The sequence below is a fragment of the Arabidopsis lyrata genome (genome assembly GCF_000004255.2).
Source record: "Arabidopsis lyrata subsp. lyrata unplaced genomic scaffold ARALYscaffold_5, whole genome shotgun sequence".
Classification (NCBI taxonomy): domain Eukaryota; kingdom Viridiplantae; phylum Streptophyta; class Magnoliopsida; order Brassicales; family Brassicaceae; genus Arabidopsis; species Arabidopsis lyrata.
In genome coordinates this window covers 4847628-4868969 of record NW_003302551.1, presented here as the reverse complement: position 1 = coordinate 4868969, position 21342 = coordinate 4847628, and the positions used below count along the sequence as shown (strand labels likewise).

At 36.2% G+C, this 21342-nt stretch overlaps 5 protein-coding genes and 1 non-coding gene across 8 annotated transcripts; 2 read left to right on the top strand and 4 right to left on the bottom strand.

Annotated features, from left to right (window-relative positions):
- Positions 1–619: 619 nt before the first annotated feature.
- On the bottom strand, positions 620–2596 carry LOC9311533. 2 transcript variants are annotated; one of them, XM_021025547.1, is made up of 3 exons: positions 2466–2596; positions 1571–1762; positions 620–1481 (listed from the first exon to the last, which is right to left on the bottom strand). In XM_021025547.1, the coding sequence occupies exons 2-3, from the start codon at positions 1593–1595 to the stop codon at positions 1132–1134; spliced, it is 375 nt and encodes a 124-aa protein (XP_020881206.1). In that variant the 5' UTR covers positions 1596–1762; positions 2466–2596; the 3' UTR covers positions 620–1131. The 2 variants fall into 2 exon arrangements, with proteins under 2 accessions (XP_020881206.1, XP_002875465.1); XM_002875419.2 differs by having other exon boundaries at positions 620–1762.
- A 5252-nt stretch (positions 2597–7848) lies between these two features.
- Positions 7849–8820, bottom strand: LOC110228589. Its single transcript, XM_021026311.1, has 3 exons — positions 8801–8820; positions 8618–8717; positions 7849–8533 (listed from the first exon to the last, which is right to left on the bottom strand). The coding sequence occupies exons 2-3, from the start codon at positions 8678–8680 to the stop codon at positions 7850–7852; spliced, it is 747 nt and encodes a 248-aa protein (XP_020881970.1). The 5' UTR covers positions 8681–8717; positions 8801–8820; the 3' UTR covers position 7849.
- A 4161-nt stretch (positions 8821–12981) lies between these two features.
- On the top strand, positions 12982–14205 carry LOC9311532 (putative F-box protein At3g23950). The gene has a single exon (XM_002877077.2). The coding sequence runs from the start codon at positions 12982–12984 to the stop codon at positions 14203–14205; it is 1224 nt and encodes a 407-aa protein (XP_002877123.1).
- Positions 14206–14382: 177 nt separating this feature from the next.
- LOC9311531 (protein arginine methyltransferase NDUFAF7 homolog, mitochondrial) lies at positions 14383–16889 on the bottom strand. The gene is made up of 10 exons (XM_002875417.2): positions 16623–16889; positions 16484–16545; positions 16273–16416; positions 16093–16203; positions 15819–16011; positions 15586–15644; positions 15416–15468; positions 15106–15328; positions 14904–15012; positions 14383–14819 (listed from the first exon to the last, which is right to left on the bottom strand). Exons 1-10 carry the CDS (start codon positions 16819–16821, stop codon positions 14557–14559), a joined length of 1416 nt encoding a protein of 471 aa, XP_002875463.1. The 5' UTR covers positions 16822–16889; the 3' UTR covers positions 14383–14556.
- Positions 16890–16972: 83 nt separating this feature from the next.
- Positions 16973–17045, top strand: TRNAA-AGC. Its single transcript has one exon. It is a non-coding gene; the product is annotated as a tRNA-Ala (tRNA).
- Positions 17046–17419: 374 nt separating this feature from the next.
- On the bottom strand, positions 17420–20682 carry LOC9311530 (probable serine/threonine-protein kinase PIX7). Of its 2 annotated transcripts, none has more exons than XM_002875416.2 (6): positions 19881–20682; positions 19067–19392; positions 18840–18975; positions 18607–18743; positions 18391–18514; positions 17420–18306 (listed from the first exon to the last, which is right to left on the bottom strand). In XM_002875416.2, exons 1-6 carry the CDS (start codon positions 20086–20088, stop codon positions 17807–17809), a joined length of 1431 nt encoding a protein of 476 aa, XP_002875462.1. In that variant the 5' UTR covers positions 20089–20682; the 3' UTR covers positions 17420–17806. The 2 variants fall into 2 exon arrangements, with proteins under 2 accessions (XP_002875462.1, XP_020880386.1); XM_021024727.1 differs by having other exon boundaries at positions 19067–19389; positions 19881–20663.
- Between the last annotated feature and the right edge of the window lie 660 nt (positions 20683–21342).

Sequence of the window (21342 nt, the reverse complement as noted above, 5' to 3'; positions counted from 1 at the left end):
TAAACCCTGCCAAGTTCGACATTGATTGAGCAACGAATAATAATGTAGTAAAGTCAAATGCTAGAATGATATACCTTTTGCTTGTCAGAAATGATTGTCAAAATGTCCCCATTCTCCAAGCCAAGGTCTCTTTTCAGGTTCTTAACAAACCGACCCCAAGTGTCTTTATTTTCACCTCTGACAACTGCCCATGCAATTGGATACATCCTATTATCCGCATCTCTACCAACAGCAGCAAGCAGATCACCATTTAACTCCCATTTCAAAAAACATCCATCTAAACCAATAACTGGTCTACAACAAGTCTTCCAAGTATTGCGGAATTCTTCAAAGCAGATGTAGAAGCAATCGAACATCTCTCTATCATTGACATTAACAGTGCATAAATCAGTTGTCATACGAGGATGTCTTCTGCGCAGTTCATTCTCATAATCCCACAACTTACCAAACTGAGTTGTTTGAGCTTCAAGAATGGTGTTCAGAGCAATGCGTCTACCCCTGTAGCACTTTGAGAGAGGAACAACAATGTTATACCTTGCTTTTATTGCATCTTTGATCTGTGCTGCTTGTAAGCTTATATTTCTTCTTATCTCTTCTCTAAACAAGCCTGCAATCACACTTTGCTTCAGCATTGAAACTCTACTTGATTTTCCATGGTTGTGATACATGTGACAGACCTTCACCATCCACTTGTTAATAGGTTTTTCATAAGAACAAAACACCTTAAACTTGCAATTTTTACCACAACAAACTACAGCAATCCTGTTTGCTTCAGACTTTGCCATCTTCACGTCATATTGCGTTTTTAATGAGTAACGCAACAACTGGTCTTTAAATTCTAATCCACTGTTAAACTTTTGGAATAACCAAATGTATGGCTCTTTATCCAGACTACCGTGATACTTAGCTTTCCCATGAGTACCCTTCTTACTCCTTTTTCCTCTTCTCTCATTATCCCATTGTTCCCATTCTTCATCTGACTCTAGTGGTGTATCCGGATATTCTGCTTCTTCCTCTACTATACACTCTTGCTCACTGTCTTCAGCTTCTCTTTGTTCTTCTTCTTGTTCCTCAAGATTTCTGTATGCGTCCTTATCTACAATTGCTCTCGAACCTTCCTCAAATAATGACTTAAAACCTTTCATCATCACCACCATCTCCAGCATCTAAAACGACATCATCTCCATCATCAACTATTCCATTCAAAGCTACCAAAGTTTCTACTCTTCCACCAGCCACATTTTCATTCCTCACAGCGACATTATCTTCTTCAGCAGACATATTCTCATTGTCCCTGATATCATCTAATTCAGCTTCGTATCCTTCAGCGGCCACATTGTCAGGTATTTCATCCTCAGATTCTGAGCCTTCCTCATCTTCTTTTGGCCTAACAACTTCTTCATCAGCACTACTATAACCATTACCCGATTTATCTTCTACCCTTTGCTTGAGAAAAATGTCAAGCACACCTACAGTTTCCCCTAGAAAAAGGAGGTCAACCATATCTACATCACTTGTGGAATCAAATAAATACATTAAGAATTTCATATCCTTAGCTGTCTCTTTGTACCAAATGAGCCTAATCGGTTCTCCATTCTTTGCCTGAGTAACACAGAAATCGTCAAATTTTTTCCATGATATTTCAGACAATCTCCAATGAACTATCTTAACACCCAATTCTTCTTTGTAGATGTAATCTTCTCCTTCTCTGTTCACAATTCCACCAAAGTGGATTGTGAGTTTTATTGTGGTTTCGCCGTCACTGTACAAAATATATTAAAATTAGAAACTCAAACTAACTAAAATTTTACTAACAAAAGTAAATTCTTGAGAAAGAGACATAGTAACAATTCAATTCAAAACAAAAGATGAAATTTTTCCATCTCTCAAAACTACATAAAGATATATATCAGCAAAGCTTACGACTGTTAACACTACTGTTTAAACCACCTTTTCTAGTAGCAATCATACGAACTAAAAACAAACAAAGCTAATATGAAATCAAACATCAACCAATCAGATTTCTCCAAACAGATTTGATTTTTCCCATTATCTTTACTTCACAAATATAAAAAGGTCTATTTCATAGATGACATAAGAAACAGAACCTTGAAGCTACGATTGAAGTACATGTATTTATCTAACAATTTATTTGAGACAAAAAAAACAAAAACACAAAGTTTACTCATTGAAAACGATGCATAACTGATATACAAACAAAACATTGCACATGGGCTCATAAGAGTACAAAATCCTCTCCTCTCCGATTTGATTTTTATTATATGAATCTAAATTCAATCACCTGATATATGATTTTAATAGATCGATACCACAAAACCAACGAGAATCAAACAATATATACTCTTACATAAAACTTACGGGTTGATTAGTTAGACCCAAAATTATTGACGAAAACAAATGTTTTGAGTAATTATTTGAACTGGAGGAGAAGAATCGACACATACCCCATTTCGATTGCAAAGCGTCCATAAACTTCTTCAATTTCACTCGAAATCACTCTCTCACTCTTCTTCTTCTATTCTGGGTTTTGATTTAGAACCCTAACTCAATTTGGGGGTTTTGTTTTTTAGGGTAAAAAGAAAAAAAAAAAAATTTAATTAAAACACGTTTTACTTAGGGATGACGGAGATGTGAAAAAAAACGTGGGTGACGGAGGTTAACTTTTCTGTTAACGGAGTTACTGTTCCGTTATCTTTTAGGGCTGCATAAACAAAAAAAATTAATTTGATGGTTTAATGTGTTAGTATAATTAATTTGAAGGTTTATAGTGCTAGTGAAATTATATCGAGGTTTAAAGTGCTACACAGTGTCACTTTAAAGGTTTAAAATGTGATTTTCCCAAATTATTGTGGTTTTAGCTTTGATACAAACTCAAAAATCTTTAATTTAAGAACAAGATCAAATGAAACTATGAAATTATATGAGTTTAGAAATTAAAAAAAAAATGCAATAAGAATGCAAGTGAAAATTGAACAGAACTAGTGTGGGTCGGGAAGTGTGACAAGAGTGCAGCCAGGTGGACAAGGAAAAGAGCCGAGTCTTTGTGGAAGCACGAACTGATGAAACAGATGAGATTGATAGTCTCCGAATTCCCTGTGTCTTTGCTTCCAACCTTTGTGGAGTTGGAACTTTTTTGTGCCAAGGTTACCTGAAACAAGATAGGCATGTTTCCGGGAAAATCTAGTTTGGCAGGTGACGAGGTAAACAATCTCTTTATCAAAAGGATGCATTGCGACTGGAACAGTTGCGAGGCCGAGATCAAGACCAGGCATGAGATTCCACAACAATTCCCAAGATTCTTTAGAAGAGTCACTCATATAGTTCCAGTGGCGGACCCAAAAAGTTTTTTTACCGGGGTCAAAATGTATGACAATAATTAATAAATTTTTTTTTTAAGAAAAACTAAAAACAAACAACATTTTTTAAAAAAATAAATCACAAATAGTTCAATATTTATGGGTGAAGCAAACAAAAAAACTAAAAAATATGTGAGAAATAGTGCCAAACACAAAGTAGTAGAAAAATATTAGAAAACTTAAAAGGTTTAAACACAAATTTGTAATTTTAAGGGGGTCAAAACAGAAAACATATAAATAATATCATAAATATTAAAGGACTATAATGCAAATTTAGAATTTTAGGTGGGTCAACTGACCCCCTTCAAGCCTCTTTGGGTCCGCCATTGTATAGTTCTTGAGCCTCCAAATCTTGAGCTGCTGGTTTGGTCTTCCAGTATCAATATTCATATACATGAGCGACCCACATGAGATGGTGAGAGTCTCTTCCTCACCTTTCCCTGGGGTCTTAGCCGAGCCCTGAGGTAAATCGATCGATGACACGACAAAATTCGGTAGGAGCATAGAAATCATAAGCAAAGATGACTTGAGTTGCACGGCATAGCCAATGAAGATAACCATTAGAACTAATGGGATTTGATGGGAGGCGCCTGTAGATGGGACGCTCAGTAGAGACGTAGTGGTAAGTCCAATAGCCCTAATCGGACGAATAGATCTGAAAGCAAAGGCTACACCATTCGCTCTCAATCCCTGAGAGTCCATACCGAACTACCTTATAACCCAAGAGATCACCGTTGTTCATGTCTGTTACAAGGCCTGCGCCTAGGAAACCGTCGACAGATGAACAAGGAGGAGGTTGAGGGATTTTTATCCATTGTCGCAACACGGGATTAACAACACAGAACATATTAGGTCCAAAATTGGTCGAAACACCTAGCAAAATCAATCCGTCCGTGATGGCCAAGGCACCCATTCGTTTGTTATTGTTAGCTGCTTTCACCTCGTGCAGAAAACGTGAGACGCAAGAACCTAGTGACTGCTTTAAACCCCATTTCTCGTAGAAGAATTCCAAAGGAGTATTAGAATATTGGTCTCTGTACAAGATTGACCACGGAGAGGACAAGTTTCTGTGATTTATGGTTCTGTAGAGATCACGGAAATAGGAAGACTTCCATTCTCTGCACACAGATCTCAGTTTCGCGATGTCTCTGATCCTTAGTCTTTCAAAAACCATCACCGTCACCGGCTCTGGAAGATACATAGTGCTGATTTTGCTGCTCTCGAACTCGCACTACAAGAAAACATAGCAAATTCCGACTACACCAAGTTTGTCGGAATTCTCTGGTCGGAAAACAATATTCGTCGGAAATTCGTCGGAAATTTCTGTCGAGATGAGTTGTCGGAAAATTCGTCGGAAATATTTGTTGGAAAATCGTCGGAAATATTCGTCGAAAGACCGTCGGAAAGGTGTCGGAAATGTCCGTCGGAATAGCGACGGAAAATTGCCGACGATATCCCGACGGCATATTCCGACGCCATTCCGAGGAGATTCCTACAAACGACGCCGCAAGATCGAGTACGATTCCGACGATTTTCCGACCACAAATCGTCGGAAGTTCGTCGGAACGTTCCGACGAATTTCCGACAAATCGTATTTTTTATTATTTTCCGATGAATTTCCGACGAAATATTATATTTTATTAAAAAATATATATTTATATTTTATTGTTAATTAATATAATTAATTAAATTAAATAATATTAATTTAATTTAATTGTAATAATTCAATAAAACAAACACAAATATTATATAAAAACATAATTAAAAAAAATAAAATTCACCACATAATATAAAAAACATAATTAAACATTAATAAGTTCTTAAACAACTAAAAATTATTACAAACGCGAATATTATATATTATCAAATAGAGTGTCAACGTTATTTGTTTCATTTTGATTTCCGGGTTGATCTTGGCGAGAAGGCAGAACGATGTCGGGATGAAGACGGGCCATCATATCCATCCAAAACTTACAATCTTTTAATTGAGTCTTCAACTCGATGATTTCGGCTGCGTTTTCTTGACAATTCACGTGTGCATGTGAATATGACGAACTTCCGCCCATGTCTTCGTCAAACGGAATGGAACCGAATCCAAATCTACGTCCTTTTTTAACTTCAACTTGCTATTATAATGAAAATGTTGTTAGGAAATAAAACATATTATCTAAATTATAATATTTTAATTACTATTACTTACCGATCGGAAAATATCGGTTTTTTCTGCTTGGGTGAGTTGATAATCATCAGGCGTGTCCGAATGTTGACTCATTTGTGTGAGTTTCTCTTTCTCCATCTCCCGACATCGACGAGCTATTGCCTCAGCTTTTTTATCAACAAATGTCCCGTCCGATTTCCGTTTATGAGTCTCCTCCATGAATGTCACCATATCGGGATACTCACCGGTTTCGGGATTACGCTTGCATTTAAAATATTTATTAGTTAAAAATTTACAATAAAATTTATTATAATGCAAATTGAAATGTAAAAAATTTAAATTTTTATTTACCATTTTTTCCTTTTTCCGGACATATGGCATTGATCCACAAGTATGTTTAGCCATGCCATAGCCTCCGCGTTCACTCTTGCGATTTTGAGAATTAGTTTCACTACGGGACTTATTTTGCTCTTGTAACCAATATGCAATAAGCCCTTGCCAAACGTTTTCTCGCATCCATTTTGGCTTTTCTTTCCCGTTAAGCCATTTCTTTTTCCATCCATAAACATAATCCAATAAACGTACCCCACATATCTCCTCAAATTTTTCTTGTACTTCGCCCGTAAGACCATAATCCCAATTAAATTTTTGCTACAATGTTAAAAAATTTAAAATATATATATTTTTAGTGTTGTCAAATTTTAAAATTTAATTTTTTTAGCTAAAAATATAAACAAAGTAAATAAAGCATAAATTTTATTTAAATAAACTAACCGCAAATGCCTTAAACCAACGTTTCTTTGTGTCTCCGGAGACCGACGTAATATTCGGAGCGAGCTCGGGGAAATCGCTCTCCATGATTTTCTTGATAATCTTTGTGAATCCTTTATCGAATCTATACCTATAATTACCAAATTATTTAATTGAGATTATCTACGTAAAACTATAAATTAAATAATACAATTTCTTACCAAGTTGTTCCGTTCATACGGCTTGGGTCGATCTTTTTCAATTTATCTCGACCCGGAGCACGGAGTAATTGGTCTAGCGTCATAGAATCGAGTGGATTTGCATCATCATTCCGTGTAGGCATCGCCAATGGTTCCGTCTCCGGAACTTCCGTGTCCTCCATGGGAAAATCATCCGGTGGTTGGGTTTCGGAACCAAGATTCAAATCCGGAGCAAACCCACGTTCATTACAATACGCCATATATCCACTCCACGATCCATTATCCATCTCCTTAATCAAATAAAAAATTTATAATTAGTCTTTTGAATTTTATAAACAAAATTATGAAGAAAATAAAACTTAACATCTTACCTTACGATGTGAGAAGTGTGAGAAGATGTGAGATGTAAGATGTGAGAAGTGTGAGAACTTAATCACGTTTGAAGTGAGAAGTGTGAGAAATCTGTGAGTCGTATATATATAAAAATTTCCGACGACCATATTTGTCGGAAATTCGTCGGAAAAAAATGCAGCGGGAATTTCAAACCAATTAACTTTCCCTCTACATTTACGAGATCCGCGAGAAATTAATGTAACCAATTTCCGACGAATTTTCCGACGAATTTTTTAAATTTCGTCGGAAATTGCTATTGCCGTTTACTTATCTCGAGCGTCAGAGAAATTAATGTAACCAATTTCCGACGAATTTTCCGACGAATTTTTTAAATTTCGTCGAAAAATTCGTCGGAAATTAAATCTTGCGGGAACATTTTCCGACAAATGTTCCGACAAATTTTTAAATTTCGTCGGAAAATTCGTCGGAAATTGGTTACATTAACTTCTCTAACGCCCGGGAAAAGTAAACGGCAATAAATTTAAGACCCAATCTCCGACGGAATTTCCGACGACCATATTTGTCGGAAATTGGACATTAAATCTCCCGAGTCTCGTAAATGTTCCCGCTTCAGTATTTCTGAAAGAAAAGTAAAAAAATAAATTAATTCAATATAGCCTAATTCCGACGATTTTCCGATGGAGAAAATAATGTCGTCGGAAAATTCGTCGGAACCAGGGTATATTAATTTAAATAATTTTAATTATTTTGTGTCAAGTATTTCTTTAATTAAATATACCCTGTTTTGTATCAAGATATATTTAAGCGGTACAAATTTAATCTCAAACGTTTCATACGACAGTTCCGATGAAAGTATGAATAAAATAAAATATTAGAATGGTTTAATTATTATAAAATAGAAACAGATTTTTTTAACAAATAAATTATAATGCATATAATATGATAAATTTAAAAGCATTTAAACAGATTTTATAAAATATATATATAAAACTAAATACGATATATTTGATTTACTCAGAATCGGAAGAATAATCTGAACTAGCAGAATCATTTTGATCTTCAAACTCTTCTCCATCCTCTTCGTCTTCCGCATTTTCCCATATCTGTTCGAGTTCTATGTTCTCAATATCAACGAGGGGAATGTCACCGACAGATTGATCTACTTGCGTAATTTCGTTTACTGCAATTTGTTGTAGCGGTTCCTTTTCTTTCACCCCATCAACTCTGCTTCTTGGATTTATTTGATGAGCCGTAATCCATGGATATTGTCGAACACCTACTTGTGGATATGGTATGTAGCAAACCTGTGCTGCCTGAGATGCAAGTATAAACGGATCGTACTTTCTTAACTGCTTAGTCGAGTTGATCTCTGTGACACCATACTTTGTAAGTCTAACACCTCTTCCAACTCTAGGATCATACCAGTCACACTTGAAGAGTATACATTTCAAATTTATGACTCCCGGATATTCAACCTCTAATATATCAGTAATTTCACCATAGTAGTCTATCGAATCTGTACGAACAACGACCCCATAATTCACTGTTTTTCTGTTAGTAATCCCTGGACGTTTTATGAAAACGTAGCCTCGAGTGCAATACATCGGGTATGCCATTGCCCTTGATAGAGGACCTCCAACCAACTCTTCAAACCATGTTGGATAGTGTTCCTGCCTACTTGCGGCTGATTTGATCTGCAAAACATACAAGCAAATGTACGATTTTAATAAATAGTAACCATGTTCATAATATATGTAAAATCAACGGTGAAAACTTACATAATATTTTAACCAATTAGCATATTGTGTCTGCTTCATTTCCTCTTTTCGAGCCTCTGTCATGTTTGGATACGCTCCAGACACTTGATCATCAAAGATCCTACAGACATTTGTTTTTTTGTATAAGTAATTATTTTGCAAATAATATATGCGTATTATTAAGGTATGAATTTTGTTTCTTACTTCTCGAATGGTATGACATCGTCACAATTCTGGAGGATGTAAGTATGAATGTGATTAAATTCTTGATCTGTAAACCATACTTCTTTTTTCTTCCCACTCAGTCTCCCGATTTGAGAAAAGATATCTGGGACAGATGTATGGTAAAAAGGCCGCACACCCCCATCATCGTACCTACCTGGTTTTCTTGCTTTTGTTTGGACATTTGGAGCAAAATAGTAGGCCGAAAAATGAGAAGTCTCTTCGTTTATGCTTTGAGCTACTATTGATCCCTCAACTTTGCTAAGATTTTTAACTTTTTTCTTCAAATGGAACATAAAACGCTCAAAAGGATACATCCACCGGTACTGAACTGGACCGCCTAGTGCTGCTTCACGAGGTAGATGGATAGGCAAGTGCTCCATGACATCAAAGAATGATGGGGGAAATAATTTCTCCAAATTGCAAATGATAATCGGGATATTATCTTCAAGTGTATGTAGTCCTTCGACTGTTAGAGATCTTGAACACAAATCTCTAAAAAATGCACCTATCCCTGCAATTTAATTAATAACTGTAAACAAAAAAAGAATATATACATGAATAATAACATATTAAAATAATTAAAAGATAAGTTGTTTGTACCTGCAATTGCTTCATGGACAACATTTGGTAGGAGTTGTGTAAACGCAAATGGTAGTAAACGCTGCATGAAGACGTGACAGTCATGACTTTTCATCCCAGCTAATCTACCACTGTGATCATCAACACAATATGATAGATTTGATGCATAGCCATCAGGAAATTTAACATCATCAATTATCCACTGAAAAAACTTGGTCTTCTTGCTTGCATCTAATCTCCATATAGGAATAGGACCTACTCCGTCTGCAAGCAAATGGAGATCCTCGCGCGCACATATATCGGGTAAATCCATTCTGGATTTGATATTATCTTTAGTCTTACCCGCGACATTTAAAATGGTGTTAATTATATTGTCAAAGAAATTCTTCTCAATATGCATAACGTCAAGACAGTGGCGGAGTAGATGATTTGTCCAGTACGGTAACTCCCAGAAGATACTTTTTTTATGCCAATTATGATGTTCTCCATATCCATCAATTCGGACATGGCCATTACCGCCTACCGATGATGTACAGTCAACATCAAAATCACGAAATTGATTCAATATATAATCACCATCATACTCAGGTGGCGGTGGATCACGGATACTCTTGTTCTTGCGGAACAACGTCTTACTACGACGATATGGATGATTTCGTCTTAGAAAACGACGATGACAATCAAACCAACTTGATTTCCGGCCATGTCTTAGTTGGAAGGCATCTGTATTATCTTGACAATATGGACACGACAGTCTTCCATGAGTTGTCCAACCCGATAACATGCCATATGCGGGAAAGTCACTAATAGTCCACATCAATACAGCACGCATGTTAAAATTTGTCTTTGTGGAGACATCATATACCCAAACCCCTTGGTACCATAACATTTTTAACTCTTCTATAAGCGGCTGTAGGAACACATCAAGTGAACGACGAGGGTGGTTTGGACCAGGAATCAAAATGGTTAAGAAAAGAAATTCTCTTTTCATGCAAAGGGAAGGTGGGAGATTGTAAGGGGTGACTATTACTGGCCACAAAGAATATTTTCTACCTGACTTTCCAAATGGATTGAATCCATCCGTGCATAAACCAAGATAGACATTCCTTGGTTCATTAGCAAAGACTGGATATGTAGAACAAAAATGTTTCCAGGCCGATGCATCCGATGGATGTGAAATCTCCCCGGTGAATTCATGTTCAGCGTGCCATCGCATACCCTCCGCTGTCCGATCTGACTGATACAACCTCTTCAACCTATCAGCCAAGGGCAAATACCACATACGCTTATATGGTATTTTGTTTCGCCCACTAGTAACCTGAAACCTTTCAGCACCACAGAAACGACATTGAGACATATTTACATTATCTCCCCAAAAAATCATACAATTTTCTCTACACACGTCAATCATTTGGAATGGTAAACCTAGCCCAGATACCAATTTTTGGATTGCGTTGTATGAAACTGGCGATAAATTATCTTCCGGTAGATAATCGTGGATAAAATCAACCCACGCATCAACGCAATCTTCACTTAAATTGTAGTCTGTTTTGATGTTCATCATACGTGTTGCGGCGGATAAAGGAGAATGACCCTCTCTGCATCCTGCATATATCGGATGATTTGCAGCATCTAACATATCGAAAAATCCCTGTGTTTCTAAGTTGGGTTCCTCCGCAACATTAGTATTTTCTACGTTATCATGAAATTCACCACTACCAATTACATTATCTTCTTCCTGGTGAATATGCTCATCGCTAATTATAACGTTTTCATCTCTTCTTTCACGACTACTACTAGGACCCGATCTAAAATCCTCCCCGTGAGAAAACCATATATAATATCCTGGTGTAAAACCTCCCCAATATAAATGATTCCAAACAATGTCTTTTGCAAGAAAATGATCATTACAACATTTGACACAAGGACATGCCATAACACCTTCGATACGCGTCATTTCTTGATTAGATGCAAACTGCATGAATTCCATTAAACCTTCCTTGTACTCCTGCCTCATAGCTCCGGTCTCATCATCTAATCGATTATACATCCACTCTCTAATTTTATAAATATTATGAGAAGACATTTTTTTTTCCAAGATTTTCTTGTGTTTCTGTTTTTTTTTTTTCAATTTTTTTCTTGTGTCTATGATTCTTTCGTTGTCTAGTATATATATAAAACTTTTCCGACTAACATTTTGTCGGAAATTCGTCGGAAATATTAAAGGTAACCACTTTAGATTTTCCGACAACTTTTCCGACAACTTTTCCGACTAATTTTTTCGATCAAGTTGTCGGGATTACGTCGGAACATGTGCAGTGAATAATCACGTGTTTACCTCGTTGTTTCCGACAAATTTTCCGACAAGTTTCCGAGCAGTTTCCGATGACATTGGATTGTCGGAATTTTCCATGGTTTCCGACAAATATTTCCGACGAAATTCCGACGAATTTTTAATTGTCGGAAAAGTTTTTATGTTTCCAACGAATTTCCGACGAAATATTATTTTCTTGGAAGTTTGTCGGAAATTCCCCAGAAATCCGTCGGAATAATTCCGACTAAATATTTCGTCGGAAATGTTCGTCGGAAATTGCTATGTTTTCTTGTAGTGTCGAATAAAGGATAAAACTAAAAGTGTGTCGCTATTTCTTCTGCTAGGGTTTGTCAATGACAACTCTTCTTTTTAAAAGGCTATTGAATTGTGCCTTAATGAAAATTAATTATACTTTTTTTTTTGAGTAACTTTCCTTTATTTACTAGTTAATATTTATTTTTGTTGCATTCTCTATTTTGGCGTTTTGCCGTGTTTGGTAAATAATAAAAGGGCAATTCACATTTTTTTTCATATATGAATTGCACTATATTTTAAATAATAAATTAATAATAGATTCATAAGAAAATCAAAAAATCTATAAATATAATTTGGTATATAATTTTGTACATATGCATTAATGCATGCACTTCACATTTTCACAAACATTATCATTCAAAACGATTTGGTAAATACTTCAATATCTAATTTCTTGCTGTTAGGTTATATCGTAATGGTATAGGAGATTTAGTAAAATAGTAAAGAAGTTCTAGATAAACCTCCAAAACCAAACACTAACAGGATTTATAATTATCCTAACATTAACATAAATCGGAAGGAAAAATAAAATAAAACCGATAACACCAAAACGAATACGTGAAGTCTAAAAATTGTATTCGATAAAACCTTATGCGTTGTATCATTTTTGAACCAAAAGGAAACAAAGATTTCAAATTAATATAAAACCTAATCCTAAAAATAAATGGGCTCATCTAAATTTTTTGAGATATTCTTATATTTCTGTCATGATGTAAACAAAAGTTTTTAAATTTTTTTTTTAACTCCAAATACTATTGGGATTATGTGTTAATATCTCCCTATAAAAGAAATATTTTTCCAAGTTAAAGAAATATATTTGTCATCAATGACAAATATATTTCTTTAACTTCGACAAATATATACTCATCATCGACAAGCCCTATCAGAGAGAAACACTAGCGATACACCATAGTCTTCTTCTCCCCTGTTTTTGAGCAGCAAAATAAGCATTATGGATTTTCCAGAGTCGGTGACAGTGATGGTACTGGCGAGATTGCCGATTATAGACATTGCGAGACTGAAACTGGTGTGTAGAGGATGGAAATTTCTCTTGGAGTCTTCCTATTTCCGTGATCTCTACGAAACCATAAACCAAAGGAAACTGTCCTCATCGTGGTCGATCCTGTACAACGACCAATCTTCTAATACTGCTTTGGAATTCTTCTGCGAGAGATGGGGTCTTACGAAGTCACTAGGTTCTTGCGTCACACGTTTTCTGGACGAGATGAAAGCAGCTAACAATAACAGACGAGTGCGTATCTTGGCTATCACGGAAGGGTTGATTTTGACCAAATTCGGACCTGGGACGTTCTGTGTTGCTGATCCTGTGTTGAGAGAATGGATCAAAATCCCTCGTCATCCTCCTTATTCTTCTCAGGATGATTTACAAGGCGCAGCAATTGTAACACACATGAACAACGGTGATGTCTTAGGTTATAAGGTGGTTCGGTTTGGAGTCTCTATCTTAGGGATAGGAATGAAAAGGGATAGGCTTTGCTTTCAGATATATTCGTCTGATTTAGGCAATTGGACTTACCACCACGTCTCTACCCAACGTCCCATCTCCAAGCTCCTCCCATCCAATCCCCTTAATTTGAATGGTTATCTTCATTGGCTATGCCGTGCAACTCAAGTAATCTTTGCTCATGATTTCTATGCTCCTACCGAGCTTTGTCGTGTCATCGATTTACCTCAGCGCTCTGCTAAGGGCTATTTTAAGCAACCAGGGCAAGGAGACGAAGCCACCCTCACTATCTCATGTGGGTCACTCATGTATATGAACACTGATACCGGAAGACCAAACCAGCAACTCAAAATTTGGAGGCTCAAGAACTATATCAGTGGCTCTTCCAAGGAATCTTGGGAACTTTTGTGGACCCTTAGGCCTGGCCTTGATCTCAGTGTTGGATGTGTTCCAGTGGCAATGCATCCATTCGATAAAGAGGTCGTTTACCTCGTAACCCGCAAAACTAATTTCTTGCAAACACATGCCCATCTTGTTATAGGTAATCTCCGCACAAAAAAGTTCCAACTCCACAAAGACTGGAAGCAAAAAACCATGGAATTCGGAGACTATGAACCTCGTCTCTTTCATCAGTTCTTGCTTCCACAACGACTTGGCTCCATTCCTTGTCCACCTGGCTGCACTCTTGCTACACTTACCGACCAACACTAGTTATTGTCTAATTTTCTTTGTCGCATTTATTTATTTCGAAACTCTTCATATAGTTCGGATCTCTTTCTTATATTAAGAATTTATACAAACTTTTGTCCATCAAGAATACATGATCTTTTTCTCATGCATCAAAAGCCACAGACGCCCAAAACTTTAGTTTTTGAGTACATCTAGCTCTTAGCAAATAGCAATAACTTGGAATAAAGTTCAAGAATGCTACGGATGGTGTAAGAACATAATTGATTGGAAAATGCAGCAATAACTTCAGAACTCAAAAGCTTTTATTACTTTTACTGAGAGATAAACCAAGTTAAAAAAGAAGGTTTCCTTCTCTGAAAGTTTCAACTTTTCTTATTGGAATGGAGCTGGAATGCCTTGGTTTTTGTTGACAATAGTCATTGCCAGATACCTCGTCCCCATTCCAATCGGTGTTTGTTCATCGGGTCCTTCCCAGAAAGGTGCTTCACCATCGCCAACAAGCTGCCAGTATCCCGCCCTTAAGGACTCAGCTTGCTCGTCATTACAGTTCTGAAGCAACGCATCAACTCTGAAGTTTATTCCAAGTGAACCCAAGAACTGAGACTGAGTCATAGGTCCATGGACTGAAACATTTTCTGCAGAACACACACATTTGCTTTTGGTCAAGTAAGTAAGCGAACTATAAATCGCACTGACTAAGAGACAGTATAGGAACAAACCTGAAGCTTCTTCAGCAGAGTGTTTTATTGAAGGAAAATCGACATAAGCACTTAGATCGGCAGACCCGGGATCATCCAGTATGTTGACAAACTTGTGTTTCCTAATAGCCTGAAGACATTTTGCCATAACAGAGTACACAAATGATGGCTAAATTATAGGTTTAGATACTAAGCATGATCAGAACTTTTTGAGGCCACAAACCTGAAGACTGTCAGAAATGATTTCATTCATCCCGTAATCGATTATAAGTGCTCCACCTCCATCAGAACCTATTCTCTTCGCCATTTCTTGGGTCAAATCCATTGATTTTGGGCTGATCTCAACATGTTCCAGTTTCTCCCTTTCCTCAGGTGTAGCCCATGTGCAACGTTTCATGAGATACAAGGCTGCAGGTGTAGGCTGTGGGGATAGAACAAAGTGGAACCTAAACCAACAACGCAACAAATATTCATGAGTTTTCAGATCCCACGAATGATATCTATCATTTTTCTTTGATTTCCCTAATACTTACTTTGAATCTTCTCCTACATCAACCATTTTCTCACACCAGCCACGAGAAGATTTCTGCAGATATTAAGTCTATATAAGATGCACTTACTAAACTAAAAGGAGAAGAAGACTATATTGCAAGTTGGTTTCGACATATAAAGATGAACTATGAAGCATGATCTCCAAACTAACCTGAAATTGATGAACTGGAAGAGCATCATAAAACTCATGAGCAATGATTAATGTTGGTACTGCCACAGAAGCAAAGGAGACACCACGAGAAAAGATATTTAGCATCATTGTTTTGAATGCTTAAGACATGTATTATTGTACTTTGACTTTGTGTATATTAAAGACCACAACCTCATTGATTATCACAACTAGTAAGTCTTAAATTCCTTAGAAATGTAACAAAAGATACATACCTCCTGATGGTACCTCTTCAAGAGTAGCATGCCAGTGTACGGGTGTCCCAGCTAGTGAACTTATAACTTTCTTCTCTAAACTACTCTCATCTATACATTTCAGATTCTGGTGCTGAAGCTTCTGCAATGCAGGACTACATTCCACCAAATGTATATGCAACGATTCCGTAAAATTCCTAAACTTTGATGTACCCTACAAGTCAAAGTTTTCAGTAGTCAACAACGAGATAATCTAGAAATCTCAAGAATACAAGACAATAACATAAAACCATACACGAAGAAGATCGGCCATAAGCGTTCCACGACCGGGACCAAGCTCAACAAGATTAACCCTCTCTGGCCTTCCCATTTGCTCCCAAAGACACACAGTCCATACACCAATCATCTAAGATCACAACACCAATCTCAAGCTCATATCCTTAACCCTAAAAACAAAAAATGCTAAAACGATTACCTCGCCGAACATTTGGCTAACTTCTGGAGAAGTAATGAAATCACCTTGAGCTCCAAAAACATCACGATTCATATAGAATCCTGCTTTAGGATTAGTCAAAACCTCCTCCATGTACTCAGCTACTGAGATTGGACCACCTCGAAACTACGATACATGAAACCACTTCAGATTCTTTGAATTTTCACTACTATGAATGAAAAATCGAAGTTACCTTGATAATGCTCTTGAGATGCTTAACGAGCTCAGTCTCAGGTGTGGATTCATGAGAGTGATCTAAAATTTCCAACAAATCAGAAACCAAATCTGTGAAATCGAAAGCATACAGAGTGTGAGGGTGAAATACGTCGTACCAGGAGGAGTATAGAGAGAAGAACGATCGACGGAGATTGTTGTTCCGGGATGTTCAACGGTGGTACTCTCTGAGGACGGTGGCTCCGGTGAAGAGGATAATGAGGAAAACGGTGAGATAGAGGATTTGGAGAAGAGAGGAGGAATACCGGAGGAGAGAAGACGGCGAGAAGATGTTTGCGTTAGTAGTTTTCTCAGCATCTTCGCGATTTCAAAATCTGCAGATTCCGACGAGAGAGAGAGAAGTCGGAGGAACTTGGGAGGGTTAATTTTACCAAAATAAACTTGGGAGGGTTAAGAAGAGAAATGGTTTTTGTTTATGTAAATTTAAAATGTGCTTAGATTAACAAATGGGGATGTAGCTCAGATGGTAGAGCGCTCGCTTAGCATGCGAGAGGTACGGGGATCGATACCCCGCATCTCCAATTATATTTAATTTCTAGCGTCTTTTTAAACTTTTATTTTTAACTATTTACAGAAAGACACCTCGAACTTTTATTAACTTTAGAAAAGACCCCAAACTTTTATGTATACATAAATTGGTTCAATATCCAGAACTTAATGTAGCACCATTTTAAAATTATAAAAAAAATATTAAAAAATAATTAAATAACTTGATTAATGAAACCAACAATTTAAATGGTGCTACATATGCTGAAGTTAATAAATGTTGTATAATTTTAGTGGACGTACCTAAAATTATTCCACTAAAATTATATGAAGTTTCTACTTTGTTATCATTAAAGGATTTTATGCACCTTTGATTTTTATTTACAATGGTCGTTATAGTTTAACCAAGTTAAAGATGAAACTCAATGCATATCAGAACATATATTACAGGGTTTACATAAGTTTTTTTACAGACAACATGTTTATATCATTTATAGAAACTTTACACTCTCAAACTTTACATTTTCTACACATTAAAATCATATATCAAAATCTTTAGACCTTTGAGGACCAAAGATATTTTTTCGAGTTTCATCAACTCAAAGAACACAAACCAGGATCCGAAACATTCCAAACTTGTCAAGCTTCAGTCTCCACAGACCATTTCTTTGATCAGGATAAAAAGCTGCAACTTGCTCTTGAATCGGAAAGAATCGATGAAACAGGAAGTTGAACATCCGGCTGCAATCAGCAAAACCTCGGTCAGACATGAAGAACTAATTAATATCTATTTGAGTCATGGCTCTTTTCCTTTAGGCTTTGGTGATTGACGGGCATAACGATAAGGGGATGCTTGAGGCAGGTTTAAGCTAGACAAACTCCTCATTGGCGGTCCATTTCTCGATACAAACCCTCCTCCTTGTGTTCTGACTCCGTTCTTAGCAACAGGCTGCATTGTTTGGAAAGAAGAAGAAGAGCTAGCAAAGTCTTTAAGATTTGGTAACGGCTTTAAGGCTTCCACAACTTCACTCATCTTCGGTCTAGCTTTAGAGTCTCGGTTAAGGCATTGTGCCGCTACTTGTGTGGCTTTCTGAGCACCCTTGATCGAGTAGTGACCCTCTAACCGAGGATCTAATAGCCGGCATAACCTTTTCTTGTCTAAGAGATGAGGTCTCACCCATTCGACCAAGTTTTGTTCCACGTTCGGCCGACTTTTATCCACAGATCTTCGTCCGGTTAATATTTCAAGTAATACTACTCCAAAGCTGTATACATCGCTCTTCGTTGTAAGATGTCCTGATGTTCATATTGAAACTTGTAAGTTCAAAAGCTCAATCGATAATGCGATAACCAAAAACAAGTTCAAGATAGCTGACTTACCAGTCATTACATATTCAGGGGCAGCATAACCATAAGTTCCCATGACTCGGGTTGATACATGGGATTTTTTCTCGTCTGGAGCATCCTTCGCAAGCCCAAAATCAGAGAGCTTTGAATTATATTCCTGAAATAACAAGATTTTTCTAAATTATATAAAAATAGAGAGAAAAGGAAGACTCTGAGGCTTTTATTGGTTTAAGTGGCTTTCAGACATACCGCATCCAGTAATATATTAGATGTTTTGAAATCTCGATATATGACTGGCTTCTCAGCTTCTTCGTGAAGAAAGGCGAGACCTTTAGCTGCACCAAGTGCAATTTTCATTCTGACAGACCAAGGGAGAGGTAAAGTCCCTGAACCAAAATGAAAAAGAAAAACATGGTAATTAGACGAGAATCCTCAAAGCCCTCAGAAAGAAATAGATGTGGAAAGGTTTTTGATAGACATACTTCTGAAAAGATGGTTCTCCAAACTCCCTCGTGGCATAAACTCATAAACAAGCAGCCGTTGGTCTTCTTCCATGCAATAGCCCACCAATTTAACAAGACTTGGGTGAACAAGGTTTCCAAGGAAGTTAATCTCAGCCTGCACATAAATACCAACTTCATCAACATTGTCCAAAGAAACAGAAGCACGAGACCATAACCACTAACAAGGTAAAGAAATTGGTCATTACCAGCCACTCCTTGTGACCTTGAAGGCCATCTGGATTCAGTGTTTTGACAGCTACAGTTAGACCAGTACCAGGCTTAACAGGTGCAGTTCCATTCTCCTCTATCCATCCTTTAAAAACACATCCAAACCCACCCTCACCGAGAAGAGACTCTGGTCTGAAATTCCTAGTGGCTAACTTAAGGTCGTTAAACATGAAAATCCGTAGCTTAGAAGAATACTTCAATTCCCCGCTCATTAAAGGTGTCGAGGAGCCGCTCTCCGCACAACCAGTATCTTTAATCGGCGCTGGCTGACCTTCAAGCTTCTCAATAACTTTCTTAGGTTCTGCTGAAAAATATATATAACAAATGAAAGTGAGCACTAAAGAATTGAAGTATGGACAAGTCACACATTCAAACAGATAGACAGAAAGACATGGCGGATTGTCGAATACTACACTCTGAAAATAAAGGCTTGTTACAGAATCCTACCATAAAATCTCTCTGCCTTTTTATTTCAGCAAAAGTAAAGTAATTGCTCTAGCAATGTCTCAAAGGAAGAATAACAAGAAAAGTAATATATGCTCAAATGTCTCAAAGCAATATCTGGTGAAAGGTCACAAAGGCTCTATCTTGAAATTGATTATAATTTATAAACTTCTACCATATAATTTCAATCCTATAAATGATGAGCTTCCAATTAAAGAGATAACTAAAGTTGTCTTTCGAGCTCAAGTGTCAGCACAAGATAAAAAAAAAACCACAACCACAATCTGAAAGCAACCACATACAAACTTTAACTTTATAATCTTTATAGAAGGAAGAAAGAGATTATACCAATAACTGTAGTAGCATTCATGGAACTATCAACTTTTGATCTAGAAGAGATACAACTAAAGATAAACTTGAATCTAAACCAAAACCCACTTTCACTCTCATCTCCATCTTTTTTAACATTCTTCTTTTTACTCAACATCTTCCCTTTTTCACCTTTCTCAACACCTAATTTCTCCACCACCTTAAAAGATTCTAAGTTTGTACCCATTATCTAACCATAAACCCTAATTTCAAAACAAATCACAAAGGATTCAAAACAGAAAAAAAGTCAAGGGAAATAGATCACTCTCTTTGATCACATATTTATGTAAAAAAAACAAAACTTTGATAAAACCCAGAAATTGAAATCAATGATCAAAGAAACCCAATTCTCTCTTAATATAAAGTTTGATCCTTTTTGACTCAAAATCAAACATAAGCAAAAGATCCAAAGAAAACGATTAGAACCCAGTTCAGTAGAAGTGAATTTGAGCTCCTTAATTGGGGACAAAGAAGAGAGATAAGTGAAGGAAGAACAAAAGAAAACAAATTGGAGAAAGTTTTAGTCAAAAGGGAGGTTTTTTGCGTGCGTGAGAGCTAGAGAGCTACGAAAGGGCATCTTCAGAGAGAGAGAGAGAGAGAGTGAAAGTGGTCAGCAACGGGCAGATTGGGCAGGTTTTGTAAGAGAGATAAGTAAATTGGTCAGCTTGGGCAGGCAAATAAAGTACGCCTACAAAAATAATTTTATTGTATTTTTATGAAACTTATAATCTTGTATAATGTTTAGTTGTTTACACTAATCTTTGGTTAAAATTTTAGAAATACGCGTACAAGAATAGAAATTTTATTATGATGATTGATTTGGTCAATATAATCTTTAGCCAATTATATAAAGTTTTTTGATATTTATGGAAAAAAAAAATATATTTATTTTGTAAGAATTGTTTTCACTATATACAAATTAGTTAAAGTAGCTGATTAAGAAAATATTTATTGAATTTTATGTTTAGCTAATTAGTTTCCAATTAATATATAAATACGATAACACATATGAGAAAATAAGAATTTGTCTTATAATATAGACCCTTTTCAAAAATGAAAATATATAGTTTACATAATATATATAATCATCATGAACAGCTAAATCAAAAATACTAGATATTTTAACGAGTGAATCTCTTACGATTCAAAAAAAAAATTGATATAATAATTTAATATTTATCTCGTTTGTGGTCTAAAATAAATTATTTTGGTATATAAATTTTTTATATGATAACAAGAATACAAGCTGGTAATGTTAATTTTACAATTGACATGTTAAATTTTTTAGATTAAAACTTTGATTGTAACGTAATCTAAGAAAATTTTGATGACACATTTTGATGTTCACTCTCACCGAAAAATATTCTTTAGATCGTAGAAATGTTAAGATATCATAGTATAATCAAAGTATGTGTATGTTGATAACTTTATTTACTAGTTT